The sequence below is a fragment of the Juglans regia genome, chromosome 8 (genome assembly GCF_001411555.2).
Source record: "Juglans regia cultivar Chandler chromosome 8, Walnut 2.0, whole genome shotgun sequence".
Classification (NCBI taxonomy): domain Eukaryota; kingdom Viridiplantae; phylum Streptophyta; class Magnoliopsida; order Fagales; family Juglandaceae; genus Juglans; species Juglans regia.
Window position 1 is genome coordinate 3,533,565 of NC_049908.1, and position 25,817 is coordinate 3,559,381.

Here is a 25,817-nt window from a genome sequence, read left to right on the forward strand (position 1 = left end):
ATAATGCTATTTGGCAACTGAGCGTTCAAACGGACTAGAGTTAGTTTGAATGGGAACAAGCCAAACAACCAGGGTGACTCAACCATGGCCTTAAAAACTCAATCTAGATGTTATCCTTTGTTTTAATCGGTAGAAATGATTAAGGAGTGAAGCCCAATCATTTCTACCGATTATCTTGATGTTATTTCTATGGAATACACCAAAATGGGGGATTTTGAATTCGAAATCCATAACCCCCAAACACAACCCATTCAAACATAAAACCAAACAATAGATATGAAGACTTGACCCATAACTCTTAGAAGTTCAAATGTGGGGTTGAGTGGTGGTTTTCGCGGCAGAGATAAGGGGCAAATCAATTTCTCTCGATGGCTGCTGGTTCAAACTGAAGATTTTTGTTTCATTATATTCGAACTGGGTCTATAATGATCGTGGCATCTTGTTCGAACTAGATAAATATCCGTTCGAACAGTTATTATACTAATATATTTATAATTATATTACTAATAGTAATATATAATAATAATAATATTACAAAGTGCAAAAGTATAAAAATAAAACTAATAATAGTATTATAATACTTTTAATTAATATATTTAGTATATTACTTGTAAATACATTTATTCTATTATACTAAGTACTTAGTATAATTACACTAACTATACTATAGCTATTATATGTTATGATAACTATACAAGTTAATATAATTAATATATATATAGTAGTTATTAGTTATATAGCTACTATAGTGTAAGTATTATATATAGTTACCATATAGCTATAGCTATTATAAGTTATGATAATATACAAATTAATATAACTAATATATATATATATATATATCATAACTTATTAGTTATATAGCTACTATAGTGTGAGTATTATATAGTTACTATATAGCTAATGCTATAGCTACCATAAATTATGATAACTATACTTATTATATTCTATATTACAAGGTAGTAAGTTATATAATATATAGTGCAAAATTAGAAGTAACTATATGTATTACATATAGTTACTATATATATATTAATAAGTTGTGATAATTATACTCATATAAGTTAAATAATAATATAATGCTAACTATGTTATAAGTTCTATATATTAATAAGTACTATATATTAATAATTAGTATATATAGTATAAGTATTATATTAACTATTAGACCAAAAGTATATTATATATTATCAATTATAATATAAGATAGTTGCTATAGTATATGTATATTATATACTATATAATATTAAAATATTTTATACGATAGATTATTAAAATTATAGGAAATTACTTATAAGTACAATAATACTATTTTTAGTTCGAACTCAATAATGTCCTGTTCGAACGGATTAATCTTGTGGAATGTGTTTGGAGGGAAACTTCGTGTTAAATATTCTGAATGTTAGTTTATTCGAACATAAAAATTCCTCATTCGAACGCACTGGTCGAATATTGTTACGAAAATGCCCTTTTAGCTTCTCTACATTTGAAGAATATGCCAAGGAATATTCTGATTTGTTAGTTCGAACGAAAATATTACACGTTTGAATTAAATCGCGGCAAACTTGGCGCCTATTCGAAATTTTTGTGTTCGAATGCGTAAACGGTAAATATCCAGTTCGAATGGGACTTCACAGATTCAAATACCTCAACCTCCAATTCATTTTAACAATTAACTTGGATTTCTTTGGAGGCAGAGCACGACAGATGATTTTGTATGTGTGAGAGAGTGTTGTGGAGAGAGAGAGAGGAACAGACTTAGTGAGGGAGAAGAGATTCTTGAGAGAGATGAGAGGTTTATAAGGGGTATTGCTTTTTATTTATTATTATTATTATTATTTTGTATTTTGAGTTTCATTAATGTTAGTTTATTGCACATAAATTAAAGTTTTCTCATAATGTGTTTTATGCTTATGTAAGTATTGCAGATTCATATTTTGTTTGGATTGCTTAAATTTGAGGTAATATTTATAATTTTTAGATTTTTGATAATTTATAGTTTTTAATTAATTATGTTAATATTTTTGGTATATTTGTGTTTATGCAATTCCATTTAAAATGGTTCGTCAACCAGTATACATCTTATGAGATTGTATTTGTGAAAATTGTGTTTTGTGACAAATGTTTTATCTATGTTTTGTATCTGGAATCTAGGCTTGTCCCGTTCAAACACTATAATATTAGTTCGAACGTGATTCTGTCCGAACAGAATCTTATTCGAACAGAATCCTGTTTGAACAGACTAATAATATAGTATAGTATACGTATAAAATATTGATAAACAAAATCCTATATATTTAATTAAAAAACTATATAGTATAATTACAAAATATTGATAAACTAAAATTAAAATGGAAACTTAAAATATAATATAACATATCAATTGTTAATACTTAAATGATTGTAACTTGTAATTTTGTAATGTATTTGTGATTTGAAATGTGATTGCTTTCAAGTTTATTATATAATTGTAGGAGTTGGACAGTTTTGGATTTTAGGGTTATTTTTATATGTACTTGAACTTTAGACCCGTTCGAGAGTTGTGGTCAAATATTTTCTTAAAGAATGTTTGGGTACAACTCTTGAATTGTTCAAAGTGGACAATTTGAGATTCTATCATTTATACGGCAGATATATTCAATTTAAACTTTTGTATTAGTCAATTAAAATTTTGGTTTAGTTATTCCTTACATTCTTCGGGTATGTGGTCTGTAAGTTTCTCGGCCCATGAATAAGGTCAACGACTTATTGTGACTAGCATACTTGGAGAATTGTAGGGAAATGCAACCGAAATTTTTACTAACATAAGAGTTTTGGACTGAATATATATGCGATATAGATGATAGTCTCTCGAATGGGATATGATTAACTACCTTATAAAATAAATGGTAAACAAGTATGAATATACTGTTGATAGTGTTTATCCCATAAATTGAGTGTTTTTTTTAGACATCTGACAAGTAATGAAAATACAATGGGTAAAAGTTGGATATTACTAGGAGATAGACTTGGGTGAGACTATAAGGAGTATGCATAGGGGTGAAGTTTTTTATAGAATTTGCTCGCATGACTGTTGACAGTTGAGGATTTATTAGATGTCCGTGCAAGAAGTGCACAAATTTTAGTTCTTATAATTTAGTGGTAGTAGAGGATCATTTATTTGTAATTGGAATTAATCCTAAATACTCACCTTAGGTCTTACATGGCGAAGAATTTTTCAAAGGAGTTAGATTTAGCAGTCAGACCAATCAAATGGAGAAGGGTAACATTAATGTGAATAATCTTAATGATAGTGATGATAATGGAGAGGATATGACTGAGATGTTAGGCGATCTGGGGGTAGAAATATTTGGGATGAGGGATGGAGAATGAACATCTGCACAATCAGAAGTATTAGACTATTAGAAGTTCGGTACTACAATAAAGGCGCACCAAAATCCATTCAAAGCAATTCCACCAAATGAATGGCAGAAGGTTTGTAATATGTTTGAAGATCCTACTTATCAGGTAATATCACTGCTATCTTTTTTTAATAGTATATGATAAATGTATTAAATATATAGACTAATATTTTTTTTAGCAACGGAGTACTGTGAACAAAGCAAATAGATCAAATTTAAAGATAAACCATCATGCGGGTTCTCGATCTTTTCATTGTTTGTCTAACAAAATGGTAAGTTATTTTAGTGCCCGTTAAATATTAAGATATAATACACTTTTCTGATTTAAGTTCTAATATAGATTTTCCTTTTGCAGAAAGAAGAAAGTTCTGCTAACTATAATTTCACCCAATTGTATGCTAAAACACATAAAAATCGTGATGGAGTTTGAGCCAGTCCCGAAGTAGAGATAAATTATGTAAGTTTAAGTTTCTTTAATTCCATTGTCACATAATATTTTTGTTACTTATACTAACTTTAATGTTTTTGTTTTTGTAGCACAAGATGATATCTTTTAAGGAAACTGCTGCGGATCCATCTGATGCATCATCTGTCAATGATTCTCAGATCATTTTTCAAGTTCTTGGATCACGTTCTGGATATTTGAGGGGCTTATGACGTTGAGTAAAACCATTATCAACATCATCTTCCTATTCTCGAGCCAGATCAAATGACGACAAGACTAAGGATTTGGAGGAAACAACACTTGAGATAGAACGCGATTGAGGTCTAAGAAAAAATAGTACTTGTTGACCCGATTAGATTAAGCAGCGGATCTTGAGGCAAGATTAGAAGAGATGATGCAGTTGAATAACCAAAACTTTATGCCACCACCATAGTCTTAAAATTAATCTTTTCTGTTATTGCATTTTCACAATAAAGGTTCCTCAAAATTAAGGGGTGCGGTGCTAATCATGATACTAACGAGAATTGAGAAAGAACTGACATAATGTTGTTAATAGCTACAAATTTAGTTTTTCTTTTGATAAGTACTGCAAATACAGTTTTTCAGAAATAGCTTTTGTCCAAAGTAGACGTACACGATATACTCACAATTCCTTAAAAATAGGAACTTCCACATGGCTCAGTTCAAGGCAAAGGAATCTTCCTCCTCGTTTTAGCACCCTGATAAACAAAGTCATATAAGCCAGCATGATAGACAAATATCCAAAGAACAAAATTCCTTCAAAGCAAAAGAAAGGTACTAAATACTTTCTTCTGTACTTCATGTAGTTTCTTTACAGATAAGCACCACATAAATCAAGTCTGGGATGAAAGGGGTGGCAAAACCCTCAGGAGCAGAAGAATTGTATTTTGAAAAATAAATTCTTCTCCAATATAATCTTTTGAAAGCTGCCATTTCAGCTTTGAAAACCGCACAACTTGGATTTTCATATTCTTCCACCACCTGATTCAAAATTCACTTGAATCCTTCCAACCGAGTCCATTTTTTACCATGTACTCTCCATTTCAATGCTCAATAATCTTGTATGGGTTGAACTTACATCCTTTAATACATGGAAAAATATTTATAGTGGTAGAATATCATAGTTGCATAAAAAGTCACATTTTTCAAATGGACGAGTACTGCATTAGATGATATCTTAACGGTGGATAATACTATTAAATGGAAATTTATTTCTCTAAATTGGTGTTGCACGTATAAAGATACCAATGAATCTGTGGGTCACTTGTTTCTCAATGTCATAAGAGTTATGGTCCTTTACCGATACTAATGAATCCGTGGATCACTTGTTGCTCGATCCATGTCAGAAGAGTTATGGTCCTTTACCTTTTTTGTTTTTGTGTTCAATACGGAATACCAAAAAAGGTGGTAGATGTGAAGTCTAGCTGGCAAGGGTTGCTACTAGTTGAGTAAGCATAAAAAGACCTTCACTTGGAAGCTACTAAATTATTTAGTCTTAAATGTGCTTACTTACTTTCTTTGTATCTATGGCCTGTCACCATTAAAGGGTTCCTGTTCCTTCTTTTGCTGAGTTTGTGGATGTCATATACTTAAGAGTGTAATTCTTTAGGGGATTGTCTTGTATACACCATATGCACTTTAGTTTCTTCTCATTTAACAAAAAATATTTTTAGAGCAAAAAGACTAAGGAATGTCAAAAAAAATGTAATAATGAAATGATTAACACATTTCAAATTCAAGAACCTAATTGATCCCTTTGAGATAATTTAGGTCATGATGAAGGCAAAACACGAAAACACCATCCACCTGCAGGGGATCATAACCAATTCAACAAGACTCTTAACCTGTATGACGTACATGAAAGTATTTTGTTCTGCATCCACACATGTTTTACCGGCTTTAAAGGAAAAAAGAAAACCATACCAACGTGTGAGCTTACCTAAAGGCTTCAGCAAGAACTTTCTCTATATGTGTAACATTTCTAATCCCAAATGCAATTGTGTAACCATCCATTGAGTTATCTTCGAAAGTTAAGGCTTCTGCATCGCCCTCCACCCATATCAGGGATTTTTCTTCCCCAGAACCTAAAAATGTCAGTAAAATATGTTTAAATAATAGTAAGACCCTGACATTAATTTCACATGTGATCCTCCATTGAGAACATGATATATATAAGTCCTCTAATGTCAGTCTAATAGCTCCTTTTATTTTACCTCTCTCCAAGGCCCGCTTTTTACCAACATTTAGCATGTTAGGGTTGATGTCACATACAAATATCCGAGTTTCTTCATGCAAATTATCTTCAAGATCATCTTGCATTGCTCTATGTTTGACACTGTTTATGGTTTCCAGGATCCGGAAAGCTACATCCCCTGCAAGAATTTTAGCTTGAGATGAGGATTGCGGTATGGTACACTATATCATTTTCATACCAGATAAGGGTTTTCAAGTGGAAGGAATTTTCATGTTAAAAATTTCCTACATGAAAATAAATAACATTTCTCTTCATTTTAACAATTTATTTTTTACCTCTCCGTCTACACTGTTGTTTCACGTTTCAACTTTCAAACGGTACTTCTGGAAGTGGAAACCAAAGAACGTGCAACCCGGCCAACGTCAAGCGAGTTCCGTATTGGTTTTTAATTACTGCCCACAAAGCTAGAGCTGTGTATGAAATGTAATTAAATTATAAAAATTGCATTCAAATTTCAACCACCTCCTAAAGCACTCACTTTGGAATACTCAAATTTTAACCATATTTTTGGCTGAAGCATGCTCCTTTTTTAACCACCTCCTAAAGCTGGATTCAAGTAGATCTTCTTCCAGATTCAAAAAAAAAAAAAAAAAAAAGATCTTCTTCCTTTTATAGAAATAAAATACTACTATTTACTATTTTTTAACTCACTTTATAATTAATTAATATATATAATTATGTTATATCATTAAATACAATTTAATTTATAAAACTATCATTCATTTTATAAAGAATTATAAAAAAATTATAAATTTGCAATTTTCCAAATATTATTTCTTCATCTTATTTTTATAGATTTTTGCAATGATCATCTTTTTTAAATCTAACGGTTATATTTTGTAATGATTTTTTTAAGAGGGATGTTACTCATCATCCCACACCACACATTTTACATATTTTAAAATTATTTATTATTATTATTATTATTATATTTTATTTTTATTAAATAATTGAATTGTTCTACTTATCATCCATACATGCACTACATACTTGTTATAGGAAGAATGAAAAAAAAAATTAAAATAGGTTTGGCGTGTGAGAATGATAAGTAGACTTATTCTTTTTTTAATTTTATATTTTTATTGAGGGATGCTACTCATCATCACACACCACACACACTTTACATATTTAATTTTTTTTTATTTTATTCTTGTTAAACTAATTGAGTTGTTTTACTCATTATCCATACACCACATACTTATTATGAAAAAAATTAAAAGAGGTATGATGTGTGGGGATGATAAGTAGAATTATTCTAAAAGAAATCAATTAATTTAGGAAAAATAAAACAAAAAAATAAAATAAAATAAGTATAGTATAAGTAAAGATGGTAAATAACAAAACTCTATAATTTATTAATAATATATTGAGTCCGGAAAATAATACAATATATAAATTTAAAGTGTGTGCGTAACTTTTTCACAGATTTTTTTTTTTTTTTGTAAAAAAGTATATCAAATTTAAAAAGAATAGATTTTTCGATACTTTTTTTTTTTTTTACAGTGAAGCCCACTTTTTTATATAAAAAAATACATATCATATTAGACTTATTTATTTAGAATTTGTACAGATTATTACTCATGTATTAATGTTAGAGAAATACTGAAACCACAAAGTGATTACATAAAAACAATCCTGCAAACTTATGTGGTTTGATCATGTGCATGGTTCGTCAGATTGTAAAAGTTAATTATTTTTATTATAAAATAAACCTAACTAACAGATCAAATGAAATTACATTAATTTATGAGATTGTTTTGTATAATTGTGTTGTGTATTTAGCAGGACTCAGTATCCTCTGTATGTTGATAGTGCTAAAATTAGGAACAACCGCACTCATGAAAAACTCGTTTTCCCGAACTGCATACACCATTTGCGGGAAATGAATGAAACGTTGTATATATATTTGGCTTTAAATTAAAAAACCAACAGCGACAATCTAAAACGACCATTATATATATATAAATATATATATATATATATATATATTTATATATTCAATTTTCATCGATCTCATGATAATTTAGATTCCAAGTACTATATACCGATCATCTTCAAAAAGGAAATAATGGTACTAATTAATGTAAGCTTCAAGGATTGCCACACAGTGAAGCCAGCGGAGCCAACAAGGAATGGACCCCTGCCCTTATCAGAATTGGATCAAATCGGCACCATAACTCATGTTCCCACAATCTATTTCTACCGCCCACCTCTATACTGGCTTTCCCCACCCGACTCCATTGCCAATACTCTCAGAGACTCTTTGAGCAAGGCATTAGTGCCTTTCTATCCACTCGCAGGCCGTTTGCGCTGGATAGGTTGTGGCCGTCTCGAGCTTGACTGCAATGCCAAAGGGGTTTCATTATATGTAGCCGAATCTGAAGCCAAACTAGATGATATTGGCTACTCATCTCCCTCTCCTGGATATGATCAGTACCTTATCCCATCTATAGACTATGGCTCAGTTCCAATCCATGATCTGCCATTGTTGTTGGTTCAACTCACTAAATTCAAGTGTGGGGGCATTAGCCTCGGCCTAAGGATATCACATGCTGTTGTTGACGGAACAAGCGCCCTGCACTTCTTTTCCGAGTGGGCTAGGCTTGCCAGGGGCGAGCCATTAGGTGCAGAACCATTTCTTGATCGAAAAGTAGTGTTGGATCCCCCGATTGCTGCTCCAATATGCCTCGACCATCCGGAATATAGTCATCCAGTACCGCTCTTGCTCGGGCTGTCTGATGATGTAGAGGAGCGAAAGAAGAAAACAACGTTGGCCATGCTAAAGCTTTCCAAAACCCAAGTTGAAAAGCTCAAGAACATGGGAAATCAGGATCAAGTAATCGGTAGTACTGATGCTGCTGGCCGTGCTTACACCCGATACGAGATCGTGGCAGGACACATATGGCGATGTGCATGCAAAGCACGTCAACACAAAGACGAACAGCCTACGGCATTAGGTATTTGTGTCGATTCACGGAGCCGCATGCATCCGCCATTGCCACGAGAGTATTTTGGAAATGCAGCGCTGGATATTCCAGCTACGAGTCATGCGGGGGAGTTGATGTCCAAACCATTAGGCTACGCTTCGAGCAGGATAAGAGCAGCGATTGAGAGAGTGACGGATACGTACGTGAAGTCGGCTCTGGAATTTCTGAAGAATGAACCGGACTTGACACGGTTCCAAGACATTCGTGCCGAAGAGGCGCCTTTCTATGGGAACCCAAATCTCGGGGTCGTGAACTGGATGACGCTGCCGATCTACGGGCTTGATTTTGGGTGGGGGAAGGAAATTTACATGGGGCCGGGAACGCATGATTTAGACGGGGACTCGCTCGTCCTCCATAGCCCTGATGGAGATGGATCTTTGATTGTGATGTTGTGCCTGCAAAGAGCTCATATGGATGCTTTTACGAAGCATTTCTACGAAGATATCATATAAATTTTATAGAATCGAAAATAGCATATATATATATATATATATGTATGCTCCTGAAATAAACAAGCTAGCTCTGGCTAGCTAGGATCGATCGATCGATCGAAGAGGTCCAATACGTACTGCATGCTTTCAGACTGAAAGTAATAAGGAGATCATGAGCAAGTAGAAAAATAAAATGAATTAGAATATCTGACGCGCGTTTTATGCATGGGATCAATTTTATATATATATAGGAAGAAATCAAGTTGCTTTGCCAATTATTATATCCATTTTCCCCGATATTTTATATATATATATATATATATATATATATATATATATTATCTTCCTCTCTAATTTATACGTACGTTCATTGCAGTTGATCATCTTCAAAGTAGGGCGAGGCTACCTAATTGTCTAAACCTCGATTGGAGACTGATCAGCAGTGGTAAAACTGTATATATGCTCTTCCCGCAAGCAATGCAAATGCTCTTCCCGCAGTGGTAAAACTGTATATATGCTCCTGTTCATTACAATAGTTAGTTATTGGCGCCTGAATAATTCAGCAGTACTTACGGTAGTTATCTCCTTGGAATTTTGATTAATTATTTACGGCGAGTATTACAAGCAATTTTCTGATAAGGCCGATCGATGCAACATGATATGCATGGTTATGATATAATTTTTTGAAATTCGAGGCATGAATAAATGTTTTAGAACTGCATAAAGTACCGTACCATACCTTGGATTAGAATCTCCTAATTAAAATTTTATGAATCAAAACACTTTTTACAATTTGGTGATATATATATATATATATATATATATAATATGAGAATTTCATTATATTTAATGTTGAAATCTATATATGTTGCCCATAGGCAGCATTTAATGCAGCTACCCTGAGGGCTGGGAGAGTCATGATGCCCCCTCCCAAAATTTCAAAATCCTTTTGATATCATCTATAAAGACAATTTGTGTAAGACCCAGCCCATTTTCAGGCCCAGGCCCGTGAAACACCTCCAGTTTTGACGTCACGTAGAATCCCGTCCACCTTCCTTTTTCATGCATGCCGTTCAACCCTCTTCTCTCTAGGTTTTTCTCTTTACTTCTTATAGCTTACTTATATATGTTATCCTTCTTGACCTAGTTTCAGTGCCGCTACATTATCTTCATGCTCGCAGCTGCTCAACTATCTGTGTCTCCACCTCTCACCGTGAACCTCAACCAGACCGCATCACGCGCACCAGCCATCACTCCCCCGTAAGCTCCAAACCAGTGAACTGCCACCTTCTAGCCGAGACACGTTCTGAAGCCACACCAGACGAAACTCACGCCGGTTCCTAGGTCGTTCGGAGTCCATCACCCCAGCCGCACGCCACCTCAGTCTCACGGTGCTGCCACCCAACGCACGTAGCCCCGGTTTCAAGCCCCGAAATACTCTGTTTTTGTTGTAAAAAACAGAGCATCGTCCAAGCCGCTGCGATCACCCTCCATCGTGAACTCCTCCGTGCTGTGCCTCCACAGAAACTGCCGGCGAGGACTTCCTATCATCCCAGACCACCGCACGCCGCCTCTAGCCCTCGGTAAGCTCACGCCATTTTTCTGGTTGGAGTTCCTTTTTCTCTCGGTCTCTCCCCGTCCTCTCACCGTGTGTCTGTCTCTCTCATTTCTTTCTCTTGCTCTCGCAGCTAGTGACCAAGCACCACCCTCATCCGCCGTAGCCAGCCCCAGCTCCACGCCGTCATGCTTCCCCACCTCTCCGTAAGTGCTTCCACTGCACTGTGTGAAGTATTTTTCTTTGTACATGCATATACATATATGCGGAGATATATATATATATATATATACGTAAATCCATTTTTCTGGTGGTGTGTATATATATATGTATATATATATATATATGCGGATGTATATGTAAATTATGTTAACTTAACAATACGAAATAATATCGTTTTGTTTTTATTTTTCCGTCCTCTTATATTACGCCTCCAAGGTTAGTGTTTAGGGTGTTAGCTTAATTAAGTTTATGTTATGTACTTCAGATTTGAAATCATGAGTATATCGCGTGGGTTGTAAAGTATGTTTAATTAGGCGTAGACGCATGGATTTATTTTGTTTAATGGACAATTTTTTTTAAAGGGCTAATATTTTATTGGAATAGTTAGCAAGTAGATTGATAAGTAACACTTAAAAAGAATATTTTAAAATACTCTTTTAAATTATCCTTTTAAAAGAATATCTTTGTTTTATTATTATTTAAACAAAAGTATGAATTTCTAAGTATAATGAATTTATTATAGTTATGTCACTTTGTATTATAAATTATAGTAAGATCTTTTTCGTAAATAAGTTAGAATTAAATGTTTAGTTGAAGTGGGATATTGATAAGTTTAGAAAGTGATGGTATTTTGAGAATAATGAGAATTTTGAGTTTGAGGAATTAAAAATGGACTATTTTAGAAGTTGTAGGCTTGAATATCGAAATACGAGATTGATTGGAGACTTATGGAAATTTACGTGATTATCTTATAGGTGACGATTAATTTTGTTCGGCATTGTTGAGGAAATTTTCGAAAAGCTAAGAAGTCCAGGTAAGCGGGGTTCCTATGCTAGATTTGCATAAAAAGAAATGAACTGAGGTTGGTTTGTAAAAATGTGCATGTTGTTTTAAAAAAAAAAAAAAAGTGAAAAACAACCTCAGTATATGTTTTACATTCCCTCATGAGATACGTATGAAAGAGAAAAGAAATGTTTTTGACATGAAATGTGTAGACATGAGCAATATTTGACATGTTTTTGAAATATGCAAAAGAGCGAATATGATATCATTGAAATTTTTATACATGTGATATGAAATGATTTGGATCTGTATTTTTGATCAAATAGAAATGATATGAATATGTTTCGCACGTGTTTGGATATGATAAAACTTTGGCATACTTATCTGTTCTGAATATGGTTCTGATATGATGATACTGTTCACGTGATATGGTTGGTACCACCATGATATGATATGAGTACACCCACTTTGGAAACAAAGTGGTCCTTTTACGTGTTCTTTCCTGTGTGCACACTCGGGGTTCCGAGATTGAAAAAGGAGAAGTTCATCACCTGATACTGCTTGGTTTGGCCACCGGGGATAGCACAACCCTACCACGGGGGTTAAACATGGTATATGATATGATATGATAAGATGAAAATGTTCAGTTATGTTATGCCAAAGCGTTTTTGAATATGAAATGGATTCTTAAAAATGAATTGTTGTTTTTGAGTATAAAAAGATTGAAAAGTCGCTCTGATTTTCTGATGACACGTTTTTGTGAGATCTACATATAAAAATAAAATGTTTTTGTTTCTGCTTACTGAACTTTCTGAAAAAACTCATGTTTACATACTAGTATATGCTCTCTGCTTACTGAGTTGTTGATAACTCACCCCTATCTTCATAATATGTTTCAGATAATTTTGATGCAACAGCTGAGAATCAGGAATAGGGAGTATTTGCAAGTTTTGTGGAACATAGAAGACTAGGGCAGGTTTGGGGCCAAAAACAAAACATAAAATTCTCATATCATCTCATCTCATCATTACACACTTTTCAAATCCCCATACGAAATATAATAAACAATTCAACTTTTTCAAATCTCAATACACATTTTTCAAATTCCAAAACAATAATAATATTAAAACTTAATATTTTAAACTTCAAAATAAAACACAAAATTCTCATCTCACCCCCAAACCTACCCTAAGTGCCTTAGGGTGCAATAACTTTTGGAGAGTAACTTTTTGGTAGTATTGATATTTTATGTGACTTTGGTATGTTGAGCAATGAATATTTCTAGTCTTTGTGGAAAAGTTATGTATAACGACGAGATACCATTGATGTGCCCGTACATAGGAACATGGATATTTGTGTTAAACAAATAGCTTAATATGTTATGGAGACTCTGGTTTATTTTTAAACGCATTATTTGGAGTTGATTTTAGGTGATATGAGTTAACTCTCCGGACCCTCTGGGTCGGGACGTTACAATTTGCACCCCAAAAGTTTTTCAAAAATCTCACTTAATATTTAGTTTTACAGGTTTCTTTTATTTTCTCAACAATTTTTTTTTATATTTGCACCTATTTTTTGTCATTAATAAAATCTTATGTTCTCTCGTTGATTTTTTTTTTAATCTTTTTCATATATATCTCATAGGAGGCAAGCTAGAAAATATCTTATGTTCTATCATTTGCTTCTGCATGCTTTTATAATGTATTTGTATAACAATGTTACTTTTTATATAGAGGGAGACTACTAGAACTTACATGTTTTTATTTTTTTGTTGGTTGGCCTCCCAACAAAAAGTTCTAGGACGTTCCGCCCATGCCGCTTGTTAATTTAACGCTGTGAGATTCGTATAATGTGTTTATTTCTTACCGAATTGTAGAAATTAGCTAGTATACATATTGGGAAAAAAAAAATTAAAAGAAATCTCAATTTAAAACATATATAAAAGTCCATCGAAGCATTAATGATTAATATTAGATTGATATAGATTTTCAACTGATCATTTTAGAGCTCAAGTAAGAGACGTTCATTAATATCAAAATTAGGATAAGCATCAGTCGGGGACTGAGCTGATCTGTATGCATGCGCGTGCTCTTGCGGCAGTAGTCTCTGTTGACGCATATGAGGATTCAGAAGGATATTGTATTTCATCCAAAAATGCATGCGCATAATCGCTGGCCTGTTGTCACAATAATTTCCAAAAGGTATATTGCATTCTTGCAAGACCCCCACCACTTCACAGCAGGAAGAGTTTTTAACTGTAGAACGATCTCAATCTAATGAATATTATACGTAGAATCACAAAAAAGATAAAAAAATCCACAGCAATCAAAGTGCATGGAGTTGACACAGAAATTATATCATTTAGTTGTTGACGTAATAGATTAATTAAATCCCTTTCAGTTTCTTGTCTGAACTTGAGGCCAGGTCCCAAATAGGAAAAAGATAGACACATAAATTATGCCTACTGGCAACATACATATATAGTGTTTGGACTCACTTTATATATTTATCTCTTTTCATCTCGAAGGTTTAAGTTTTCCGATCAAATGCAGCATATATATAGACCTGGAGAGGAGAGCTGGGTAACGAGATTAATTCCAGGAGTGTTTATGAAGATAATTTACTGTCGCATTGGTTAGACTGTGATTGAGGTCGACTACCAATGATTTAAGCCTAATAAGAGTTATGGGCAGGCAGTAATACTACAATTTTCAGAAAAATATCCATGCATGCATGAATGGTATATATGTAGCCGGACTAATATTTTCATGATCTGTGTTAGCTATTAATTATTTAGAACAAACTTTATTGAATATTATATATAGATCAAACGTACCCATCAGCAATTTGAGCATTATTAATGGTTATTACATCAATAAATAATTATTAATTTATTTTCACCAGAGAATATTTTCTCTTCCCTTACTAGTTAATTTAATTAGAGCTGGGCGAGGCGTTGAATGTCAAATGGATAAGAATCAGTTGGAAGCAGAGCTCTGTATGCTCTTGCCGCAATAGCCGAAAATGCGGTTTCACTTGGATGCAATTCATCCCAGAAAGCATATTGGGTCCTGTTGCTGCATACCTTTCCAAAAGGTAAAGGTATGCATTGTGGCGCCGAGACCAGCTCCGACACTTGACAGCAGGCCGCATTTGAAACTGTAATGGAACCCATGCAGACATGATTGTGTGTGTATATATATATATATATATAGAGAGAGAGAGAGAGAGAGAGAGAGAGAGAGAGAGAGAGAGAGAGAGAGAGAGAGATCTAGAGTTAGGTGTTGAGGTAATTATTAATATTATTGTACCTGGAATATTGCTGTCTAACGAAATTCCAGTACTGTTTATGAAGATAAAAGTAGCCTTGGTTAGATTGTTGTTGAGGTAGGACACCAGTGATTTAAGCCTGCTATTGAAAAGTATGACTGCCTCGTTGAATTTGTCGACACATCCAGAAATGTTAGCTCCGTTGATTCTCACTTCATATGGAATACAACCGAGCAGACCCAGTCCAAAAACGACTACTTTCCTTGCTTCACGCTTGTGCAAAGTCTAACACATGATGAGCATATATATATAAGATCATAAGCCTCATGATCATGGACGTCAGATTTAAAAATGAGCCACAGTACGTCAGTTTTAAAATTATAATTTTATGACATCTCTTTGTAAACCAAGCATTTTTTTTAATCGTGTACGTATATAATATATATATATATATATATATATATAATAATTACCCTTAATTGCTGAGAGAGTTTTTGAAAGAGAATTTGAGCGAATTGAGAAGGGGTATATGTGCGACTAGTAGGGTAGAACGTCTTGGGCAAGAAGTAGTTATTGATGTAGTCATTAGTGCCGATTGCAACCGAGTATATGCATTTGTTTAAGAGTCGAGTGGCGTTCTTATTTCCCAACTTATTGATAATGCGCGACACCGTTTTTTGGTGATTTATCAACTGCTCATCCATGGTTATCAGATCACTCTGCAAATATTAATGATCAATATATGAACCAATTAATTACATATATATATATATATAGAAGAATATATATAGCAACGTGCGGACATATTTATATTTATGCGTATATATGCATGCATGCAGTTTGAATAGTATGGATGCAATATGCCACTTTCTGTCTTGGACACGTGATCTTGACTTTTTATAAAAAAAAAATTAATTAATTACCATTGTTTTTACAGATTCAGTCAGAATTCCCGATCCGCCAGATGCATAATTGACACCCTTAAGTATTTTCTTCACCGATCCGACGGCAGCATTAGCGTAGGATGGGATGGAATCATGAGGGAAACCCAGTTTTTCCGCTGCATGTAATGAAAATAAGTGTTCAAAAGCATGATGTGTATAATATATATATATATATATACACACACATATAACCCCAAACTGACATGGCAATGTACCCGTCAGTTTTGTTTTATTTTTATTTTTTTCCTGAGAGTTGTCCCGTTCCTTAATTTTCCACTTTCTCAGTCTCTCCCCAAACCGGCCAGCCTGTTGCCGTTTGTAGTGTTTTTCCTGACGTTCCTTTCCACTTCATCGTCCACTTCCGTCGACGGTCGGTAAGGGATGTTTTTTTTTTTTTTTTTAAATCCCCTCCGTCCCCTTCCATTGCTGTTTTTCGTCCCCTTCCAAGTAGATCATTCCAATACCATTTTTCCGGCAACCAAACAGATTATCATCACTTTCTCTTTTCCTTGGTCAAAATGGTATATGCTTTCTAACAAGCCAGCCGTTCAAAGGTCAGAGACAAGAACAACGATAAGATAGTTTTAAGATTACAAGTAAAGATGATTATACTAATTGGTAAAAAACTAGAAATAACTTACAAATTAATTGTTAGGAATTTGGACCTCCTAAATTCACCCCCTAGGATCCACCCTTTGATGAAATATGAAGAAAAATAGAGAAATAATAACAACACAAGAATTTACGTGGAAACTCCCAAAACAGGAGAAAAACCACCAGACCCAGAGAAGAAAATACACTATATGAAAAATTATTACAATAACACAATTTTTCTCCTCACCCCAAATGACATCCACAAAACTTCCTCACTAGCAAAACTTTAACTCTCACCTCTTTCCCTTTTACAAGAAAATGCTAATAGAGGAATTTTACTAGAGTCACAAATTACTAAATAAGCTTATGATTTAGTGTACTTTAACTAGAGGCTAAGCCCTCTTATTTATAGGCCATGGGCCTTGGCTCCTCCATCACTCCCCACCGATGTGGGACTCCAAAGGAGCTAACCCAACAATCTCCACCTTGCGACTTTGGCTGATCCCACAGCCACGCTCCACTGCAATGAAGATCTTCATATCTTCTGCTATCATGCTCCACCATAAAAGCATACCCACTCAGAATAAACTAATTCCAATCATTTCAATTTCGACACATGTCGAAAATAACCTTGCTAAAAAATTATGGTGCAACTTCCACGTTTGACTTTCCTGGAAGTTCATCAGCCATTGACATAAATTTCCACCACACCCTGCATTAATGCCAAACCAATGCCTGTGTGCAAACTTGTGGACTTGCTAACATTAACACATCTTCTATCATGGCAACTTTGGGAATTAACGGCATGCCATGAGGATGTACATGTCCCTTTAACAGACATCGTCTTCCATGGAGAGGGACACAACGTTAGTTTCATTACCAGTATCTCCATTTACTGACTTGAAGCCACTTGCAGAACCTACTCCTGCTCTTGGACAATTTTTCTTGACGTGCCCAGATTGTCCATACCTCCAGTAGACTACTTTCATCTTAATGGAGTTTTTCTTCTTCCCATTACCAGCTACTACCAATGCTAAGTTCACAAGTGGACCATTTCTTCCACCACCTAGTCTTCTCTCTTCAAAAAAGAGTTTACTGGTAACCTCTGAAAAAATTATTTTCTCCTTCTCATGTATCAAAATAGGTTTCATATGCTCATAGGAAGATGAAAGAGACCAAATGAGCCTCAAGGCTTGATCCTCATCATCAATTTTAACTCCAATAGATTCTACCTCAGAGACAATGCCATTGAGAACACTTAAATGATCTGAAATAGTCGTACCTTCACTCATATGCAGTGTATGAAACTGCTCCTTCAGGTACACCCGATTTGAGACGCCCTTTGTCTGATACAACTCTTCTAGCTTTTTCCAGAGTTCATTTGCCGTAGATATTCCATGTATATTTGCAAGAACATTCTTGGCCAAGCACAGACGTATCACACTTGCTGCTCTCAAATCCAGATCTTCCCAATCTTCATCGCTCATTACAAATCTGCTCTTTGTTTCATCAGTCACGCTAGTATCACTGCTGACTTCAGGGGTTGGTCTGCCCTTCAACGCCTTGTGTAATCTTGATTGAATCAAAATATCCTTGACTTGAACTTGCCACAAGCCAAAATTGATTCTCCCATCAAATTTCTCCACCTCATATATGATAGAATTTGAAGTCTTACTTCCTGACATTGCCTCGATGAATTTTACCGTAGAAATGAATGGTACTCACTAAGTAAGTTCCCAGAAAAGATTATTCTTTCCTAGACAGAACTTCAAGGTTCCCAGGAAAGATTGGAGGGTCACACTGGACCACTTAAATACCAATCTCCTAGACAGAACCTCCTTAGACTGTACGTATCCACACTACCACACCAAAACTCCACCCACCAAAAAAAACCTAGTGGCTCTGATACCACTTGTTAGGAATTTGGACCTTCTAAATTCACCCCCTAGGATCCACTCTTTGGTGAAATATGAAGAAAAATAGAGAAATAATAACAACATAAGAATTTACGTGAAAACTCCCAAAACAGGAGAAAAACCACCAGACCCAGAGAAGAAAATACACTATGTGAAAAATTATTACAATCACATAATTTTTCTCCTCACCCCAAATGACACCCACAAAGCTTTCCCACTAGCAAAACTTTAACTATCACCTTTTTCCCTTTTACAAGAAAAGGCTAATAGAGAAATTTTACTAGAGTCACAAGTTACTAAATAAGCTTATGATTTGGTGTATTTTAACTAGAGGCTAAGCCCTCTTATTTATAGGCCATGGGCCTTGACTCCTCCATCACTTCCCACCGATGTGGGACTCCAAAGGAGCTAACCCAACATTAATTAGCTAGGTTTAATATTAAGAGATAATCCAACAAGACATCTAAAAAATCATACACAAATTAATAATTGACGTTTTTCAAATAAATTGATACCCATTCTTTGGAAGCACTAAGATTAATTTCCATCTTCTTCGATACAAAAAGTTGCAATTTTTTTCCCTTCAAACTTTCAAAGAAAAGAGAGAAGCACAAAACTGAGATTTGGGTCTCTTCCTCCCCATTAACGATTTACAATGTCCAGAATGACAGAATCAACATGATATTTACAAGCTCGAAAGAATGAGGGCAACCGATTTCAAAGAACCATAAGCGCAAAAAAAAAAAAATCAACCCATTACATGTAGCAATGGTCATGGAAGCCGAATTAACTTAGAAATCATTTCACTTGGATAGCTTCGAAACCCACCCTACATTAGGGGTGGACACGCAAAGGCGGTCTATAGCACCTAGGTCGGAGAGTCAACCAACGCAATGATCAGAACCCAGGTTTCATTTGAACTCCCATGCACGGCAGAGGGTTGTCGAACTGTCGGTGAGGGTTGTGGCAAGGGAGTGGGCATTGGGAGACATGACTCTAAGGTTTGTTTGGACGTTGAGCTTAGTTGAGATAAATTGAGTTTTTTTATAAATAATGGTTAATTGAGATGGTTGAGTGAGTTCTAAGGGACACACCTAAGATGAGTAAAATGTATTTGGATGTTAAGATGAGTTTAAATGTATTTATAGAAAGTTAAAAAAAATTGTGGGTCTCGCGTATAAAGATGTGTTGAGTTGAAAAAAATTGTGAGTCTCACATGTAAAGAGGTCTTGAATTGAGTGATGCATGTTTAATGATTTATAAATTGTATATTTCAATGTTGGGCTAGACTTAAATTTAAACTCAACTCAGATAAGTTGAGATGAGTCCATATTCCAAACGAGATCTAAGTCTATGCCGGGGGGCTTTGGGAAGGGAAAAGGGGGGAGGGTTGTGGAGAAAGGGGAAAAAAAAAATTAACCGCATGGTATAAAGTCACGACAGTTTATGGATCCTTTTAATTAGGATCCCTTTCATCTGTTCCTAGCTAGCATTTTCCTCTCTCTCTCTAATCTCTCTCTCTCTATATATATATATATAGGTAATGATAGACTTATAATCTTTTTACCACAACTTTACTAATCTTAGTGTATTTATTTTTTGTTCTTTTAAGTATTTTTCTAATATCTTTAATCATTAAAAAAAAGTTTAAAAAATATACAATTTCACTAATAGTCAATTTTTTAATCATTAAGTAAAAGAAAATTTTTTTAAAAAAAATAAAAAATGAAAATATCAGTAGTAGAAGAGTGGTAAGCTTACTATCATTATTCTTTATATATATATATATATATATATATATATATATAAACTTAGGTAGAAAAAGAAAATGCATACCAATGAAATCCGGCAGATTACGACCGTTGGTAAACCTCCCCGTCGTCCCTTTGGGGAAATCAATCCCATATGGTTGATAATTAGCTTTTGCCAACGTTGCACGGTCATTATTGTTCCCGTTATCGGAAAGCGAGTCCCCAAATATGAATAAACAAGGTACTTGGGGCTCACCATTAGCAAAATGTTGCTGCAGGAAATTTGACACCAGCAAGAAGCTGGTAAGCAGCTTCCCTAGTAGTATCATAAGCCAATATGCCATTAATGACAACGTCGATCGATCGAAAACAACTAATTAGGGGACCTTCGGAACTACTACGTAGTAGTTCTGAGAAAGGAAATCGAGAGTTGAAGGTGAAATACTTGAAACTCTCTACAAAATTGTACAAGGCCGAGGAGAACTATATAAATATATATAAATATATATATATATATATATATATACACACACACGCGGGAAAGGCTCCGAGTGCACCTAACATAATGATTTAAATAAATAAAAAAAGTAAAAAAATCAGTAACTTATTTGTTTGGAAAAAGAAAATATAAGGTTAAAGAAAGACAAAAAATAAAGATTAAAAAAAAAATCTAAATTTCAGTAAAGTATGAGCATTGGTCTGCATCCATATTAGATTATCTATTTACTCTCTATATAATAATAAAATATTATTACTTTTTTATTTAAAAAAATTGAAACAAAAAGAAAGAAAAATGAGTACACTGTCAGAACAAAAATGACATGAAAAAGATACGTCAATTCATGTGCGCCGCGGGGCTATTAAGGGCCTTTTGGTAAAACATTATTTTTTATTAAATTCTACAAGGGAGCTACACGTTAAATGGTCAATGGTCTTAAAGACTTTTTAGTAAAACAAGATCCTTTATTAAATTCTACAATGGAGCTACATGTAAAATTGTCAAGAATTTTAAGGACTTTTTAGTAAAATATGATTTAACGGACTTAATAGAAAAATAAGAAAAATTAATGAAAAAATAACAAAAATTATTATTCATAGTTAAATATTCACTAATTATAATATAGTAGATCGATATATATATATATATATATATATATTTATATATGGGCAGATTTCTAGCCCCGATCGATGATCTAAAGTGGGAGACTGGGAGTAAATGCTCTTGAATAAAGAATACATTAGCTAGCCCCATGCATGCATTTTTAAGAACCGGGACAAATTAATGATCTTGACTTGCCCGCAGAGAATTAGGAATAACTTATAAGTTAATTATTTTGGCTCCTATATATATACAATGGAATAAGGAGTAAGTAATACAAATATTTCACAATCCTCGAGCTAGCTCGAGTCGTACGTATATAGCCGCACGTTCGATAATGCATAAAGGCTACGCCGGCCTACATTTTATGAGAAATTATACCTATCTAGCTAGAAAGGCTTGTACAACCCAAAAAAAAAATGCTATATACGCCCAGTTACATACCATGCATGCATGGGAGTACTGGTCAAATGGTCCCTGCATATTCATTGCTAGTAATTGAAGTTTTGAATTAACTCTTTAATTAGGAATTAATACAGCATCTTATAAGCTAGACTGATCTTGTTTGTTTATTGAATGTTAATTTGTCACTGCATGAATTTAATGCAGGAAACGAACGTACTTTCCGATTAATATAATTTAGCAATATTGGTTCTCGATAATATATATATATATATATATATATATAGTTTTGTCATTTTGTGAATATGCATTATCTGACTGTCACCCGAAACATTTTACATGAACTGAACAAAGATTGTCATTAATCGAGAACATGAGGTGATCTGATCTCTGCAAGTTGGAATAATATTACCAACCAGGGGCAGCTCAATGCACACGGTGGCCTAAGGCCAGAATTTAAGACGAGATTATTTTTATCAATTTTTAATATAATAATTCAATCAACTCTCTAATTAAATATAATATAAATCAACAAATATTCTGATTGTATAATATACTATTTTTTTTTTGGTAAGTTTTAAGATTAGAAATTTTTCTTTTTTAACTAAAAGCATGTGACTTGATTGTCATAACATTCAGCCTTCAAAATAGAGGTCCGAAATTCAAAACCACCTCTCCCAAATCGAAAAAAAAAAATCATAAAACTTTTCTTTTTCAGATCATGATTAATATTATTTAAAGTTGAGATTATAATCTAAATTTTATATTCTATTCTTAATTACTGTATATATGAAATAACTACGCTTTTATATTATAAGGTGTTTATTGAAAATATTAATTATTAATTTATTTACAACTCATAGTAAAACGTTAAAAGAATATCCGAAATGTGTTGGTTACAATACTAACATTTTTTAATATTTATTTTCTATTAATTTTATTTTTTAAAAGAATATAAATGACTTGTGTCAATTTTTTTGAACAAACCATATTAACCATCAGGAGCTCAAGGAGTAGGGCCTTAGGCAAGCGCCTTAGTCGCCTTGCCTTTGAGCCGGCCCTGCTACCAACTAACGCTATAAATTAATTAATTAATTAAGCATTGTGAGCTAGCTCCTATATATACGATATCAGACCCATGGCCCTAGAATTAATGCATCATGTGCTATTTATTGATCTACTTCGCAATTTAAGTACTTGAAGAACAAATTGCACCGATCCTATATAGACCCTACGCCCTACCAATGCACTAATTACGGAAGACTAATGAACAGATTGATCCTTTGATCTGATCGGTTATATCAGCAAAAGAGAGGAATTAATTTGAATCTCATTTGTACCTCATCATCGTTGCAAATATTAGCCACGCCACTAGAAGTTTCCGAAGACGCCAGCTTAGCCCCTCCACGTTTTCTGCAAGATATAACCCACATGATATACATAGTAGTGGAGATCAGCTTACATATATAGGCGAGCAGGGATGGAGGGGGTTGAGAGAGAAAGAGGAAGGTGTGAGCGCAATCGCCGATTTCAGATTTTGGAAACCTCTATATTATGATCCTGATGGTTAAAGACTTAATACAATTTTTAGAATTTTTGGATCAATGATTGAGTTTTTAACAATTGAAATTAGAACATGGATTGTATCACGAGTTCAAGTTACAGAGGGGGCGACCTGTAGGCTGGATTAAAATGCCTTGGTACTATATGTGAGCATAGTACTATTAAGTCATTGAATACCGATAGATTAGTGAGACCACCAACATGGAAAGGGCTACACTAAAAGAAAAAGGGCATTTTGCAGCAATTTTGTGTTTGACGGAAATGAAATCACCGCAAAAAGCCTTTAATTCCAGTGATTTTGATTTCGTCGCGGACTTTTAACATCAAGTTTTGAAACTGGTCTTTTGCAACGATTTTTTCACTTTTTGCAATGGAAAAATTCGCCGCAATATTAAAAAACTTGTTGCAACGAAAGTGGTCCGATGAAATTGGTATTTTAACAGCATCAAATTTTGAAACTGGTCTTTTTGCAATGATTTTTTCACTTTTTGCGACGGAAAAATTCGCCGCAATATTTAAAAACTTGTTGTGACGGAAGTGGTCAGATGGGATTGCAAAACTGGCCTTTTGCAATGATTTTTTAACTTTTTAGCAACGAAAAAATTTGCCGCAATATTCAAAAACTTGTGAATTTTTACTCGGGCCCCAAATGTAAGAAAAGAGGAAAATGTACGAAAAGAGTAACTTGGACAATGTAATCAATTTTGATTTGGTGTAATGTGGCAATTTTTTTACTTCTTATGGTATAGTACTGTAACTTGGATGAGAAAATCTATTTAGATTTTATTATAGAATACGATTTTGTTTTGGTTTAACAAGGGAAATTCTCTGACTTTTTATTGTATAATGCAACTTGGATAATGGAATAAGATTTTTTTTTTTTTTTTTAGCGTAACTTGTGCAATTGGCCATTTTACAAAACACAACAACTTGCCAAAAGACTATCAAGCAATTTACATGTTCCATCAATACCTCAAAATCAACCAATATGTCAAACATTACATCAAAATTCAACAAATAATGAAGTGAAACATTTAAACCATCCCATAATCACTGCAATGCATAATTTCTTAATGTCTTCAATTTTCAGGACTTCCATGATCTCTCATATAGTGCATCTGCCACGAACGATATATATATATTGTTAAATGACACAATAACAAGTAAAATGTAAAATGTTTGGCTGTGAGTATAAGCCTCAATTATGACATTGTGTTGTGTTCGTATCATATAACCTTGTTGCAAGTTAGCTACATAAAAAATCAAGTATTTGTACATTTCACATCATTCTGTTGTTTCACATGGTTGTGTTTGAAGAAATATATGCACAAATGAATACTTCATAATAGCTACCATCAATAATCATCACTTAATACAAATTTCTTTATAAATAAATAACCGACTATTACAAATAAGTAATCAAGTATAACGTGTTTTTTTTTCCTTTTATTTATGCCACTAGTGTCCCTTACCTTTTTGTTCCTCGTAGTTGACATATTGGAAATTTTTTCTATTGTAAGCACTCTCTGTATCGATGGTGGTCTGCCTTTGCCTCACACAACATGAGGATTGAGCACTTTTGTTGAGCTCCCTCTTGTGGGGTCAATGGGATAATTATCTCTAGAAGGTGTGGTCAGAAGTCTTGAGGAAAGATAATTGAGATCCATGACATCTAACCGCTATAGCAAATCAATCCAATGTTCCTCCATTGTAGAAGCATTTTTTTATACTTCACAACATCTCCTCATTATCCGATCATATCTTTGTGCCTCGGAATCTTCACTCAAGCCATCGTACCTACTCTTAATAAGGGTATACCTTCATTTTATATCATTCCTTCATCGTTCCAAAATATACTTTTTAGACAAAGTTTGAACAAGTGTAGATAAAAAGGAAAGAGCATGTTAACACATGATGCCTCTCATTTCAAACAGTCCACAATTACACTTTACCTCAAACTCATCTTTATTAAAGTAATTTTGTCATCCACCTGATACGTTGAAATTGCACCTTCGGTTTTGTAAAGATGAGCATTGCATCAAATCATTCCCATTATTTCTTGTTGCACTTCCTTAAACTTGGCATTTGTGTACAAATGTTGAAATATCCTCTCAAATGGTAACGGAGATACGCACAAGATTGTGCAATTAAAAGAATGGAAGTCTGTTGCATTCTTGTT

The 25,817-nt window shown here is 33.9% G+C and overlaps 2 protein-coding genes and 1 long non-coding RNA gene across 5 annotated transcripts; 2 read left to right on the top strand and 1 right to left on the bottom strand.

Moving 5' to 3' along the window:
• The first annotated feature begins 8,123 nt into the window (after positions 1-8,123).
• LOC118349317 (spermidine hydroxycinnamoyl transferase-like) lies at positions 8,124-9,591 on the top strand. Its single transcript, XM_035693666.1, has one exon. It carries the CDS (start codon positions 8,190-8,192, stop codon positions 9,558-9,560), a length of 1,371 nt encoding a protein of 456 aa, XP_035549559.1. The 5' UTR covers positions 8,124-8,189; the 3' UTR covers positions 9,561-9,591.
• Positions 9,592-9,882: 291 nt separating this feature from the next.
• LOC108979167 lies at positions 9,883-11,302 on the top strand. Of its 2 annotated transcripts, none has more exons than XR_001994168.2 (3): positions 9,883-10,113; positions 10,687-11,122; positions 11,228-11,302. It is a non-coding gene; the product is annotated as an uncharacterized LOC108979167 (long non-coding RNA). The 2 variants fall into 2 exon arrangements; XR_004802291.1 differs by having other exon boundaries at positions 10,693-11,122.
• A 3,637-nt stretch (positions 11,303-14,939) lies between these two features.
• Positions 14,940-21,037, bottom strand: LOC109022199 (GDSL esterase/lipase At1g29670-like). Of its 2 annotated transcripts, XM_035693668.1 has the most exons (5): positions 20,660-21,037; positions 16,293-16,429; positions 15,843-16,088; positions 15,411-15,654; positions 14,940-15,258 (listed from the first exon to the last, which is right to left on the bottom strand). In XM_035693668.1, exons 1-5 carry the CDS (start codon positions 20,916-20,918, stop codon positions 15,038-15,040), a joined length of 1,107 nt encoding a protein of 368 aa, XP_035549561.1. In that variant the 5' UTR covers positions 20,919-21,037; the 3' UTR covers positions 14,940-15,037. The 2 variants fall into 2 exon arrangements, with proteins under 2 accessions (XP_035549561.1, XP_035549562.1); XM_035693669.1 differs by lacking the exon at positions 15,843-16,088.
• Between the last annotated feature and the right edge of the window lie 4,780 nt (positions 21,038-25,817).

What these genes read in the sequence shown, in the direction of transcription:
- LOC118349317 (XM_035693666.1), top strand. Translation starts at nt 8,190, where the DNA reads ATGGTACTAATTAATGTAAGCTTCAAGGATTGCCACACAGTGAAGCCA.
- LOC109022199 (XM_035693668.1), bottom strand. Translation starts at nt 20,918, where the DNA reads ATGGCATATTGGCTTATGATACTACTAGGGAAGCTGCTTACCAGCTTC. An exon ending in TAATCTGCCGGATTTCATTG is followed by an intron (nt 16,430 to 20,659) that starts GTATGCATTTTC and finishes CATTACATGCAG; the next exon opens with CGGAAAAACTGGGTTTCCCT. An exon ending in AACTCTCTCAGCAATTAAGG is followed by an intron (nt 15,655 to 15,842) that starts GTAATTATTATA and finishes ATCATGTGTTAG; the next exon opens with ACTTTGCACAAGCGTGAAGC.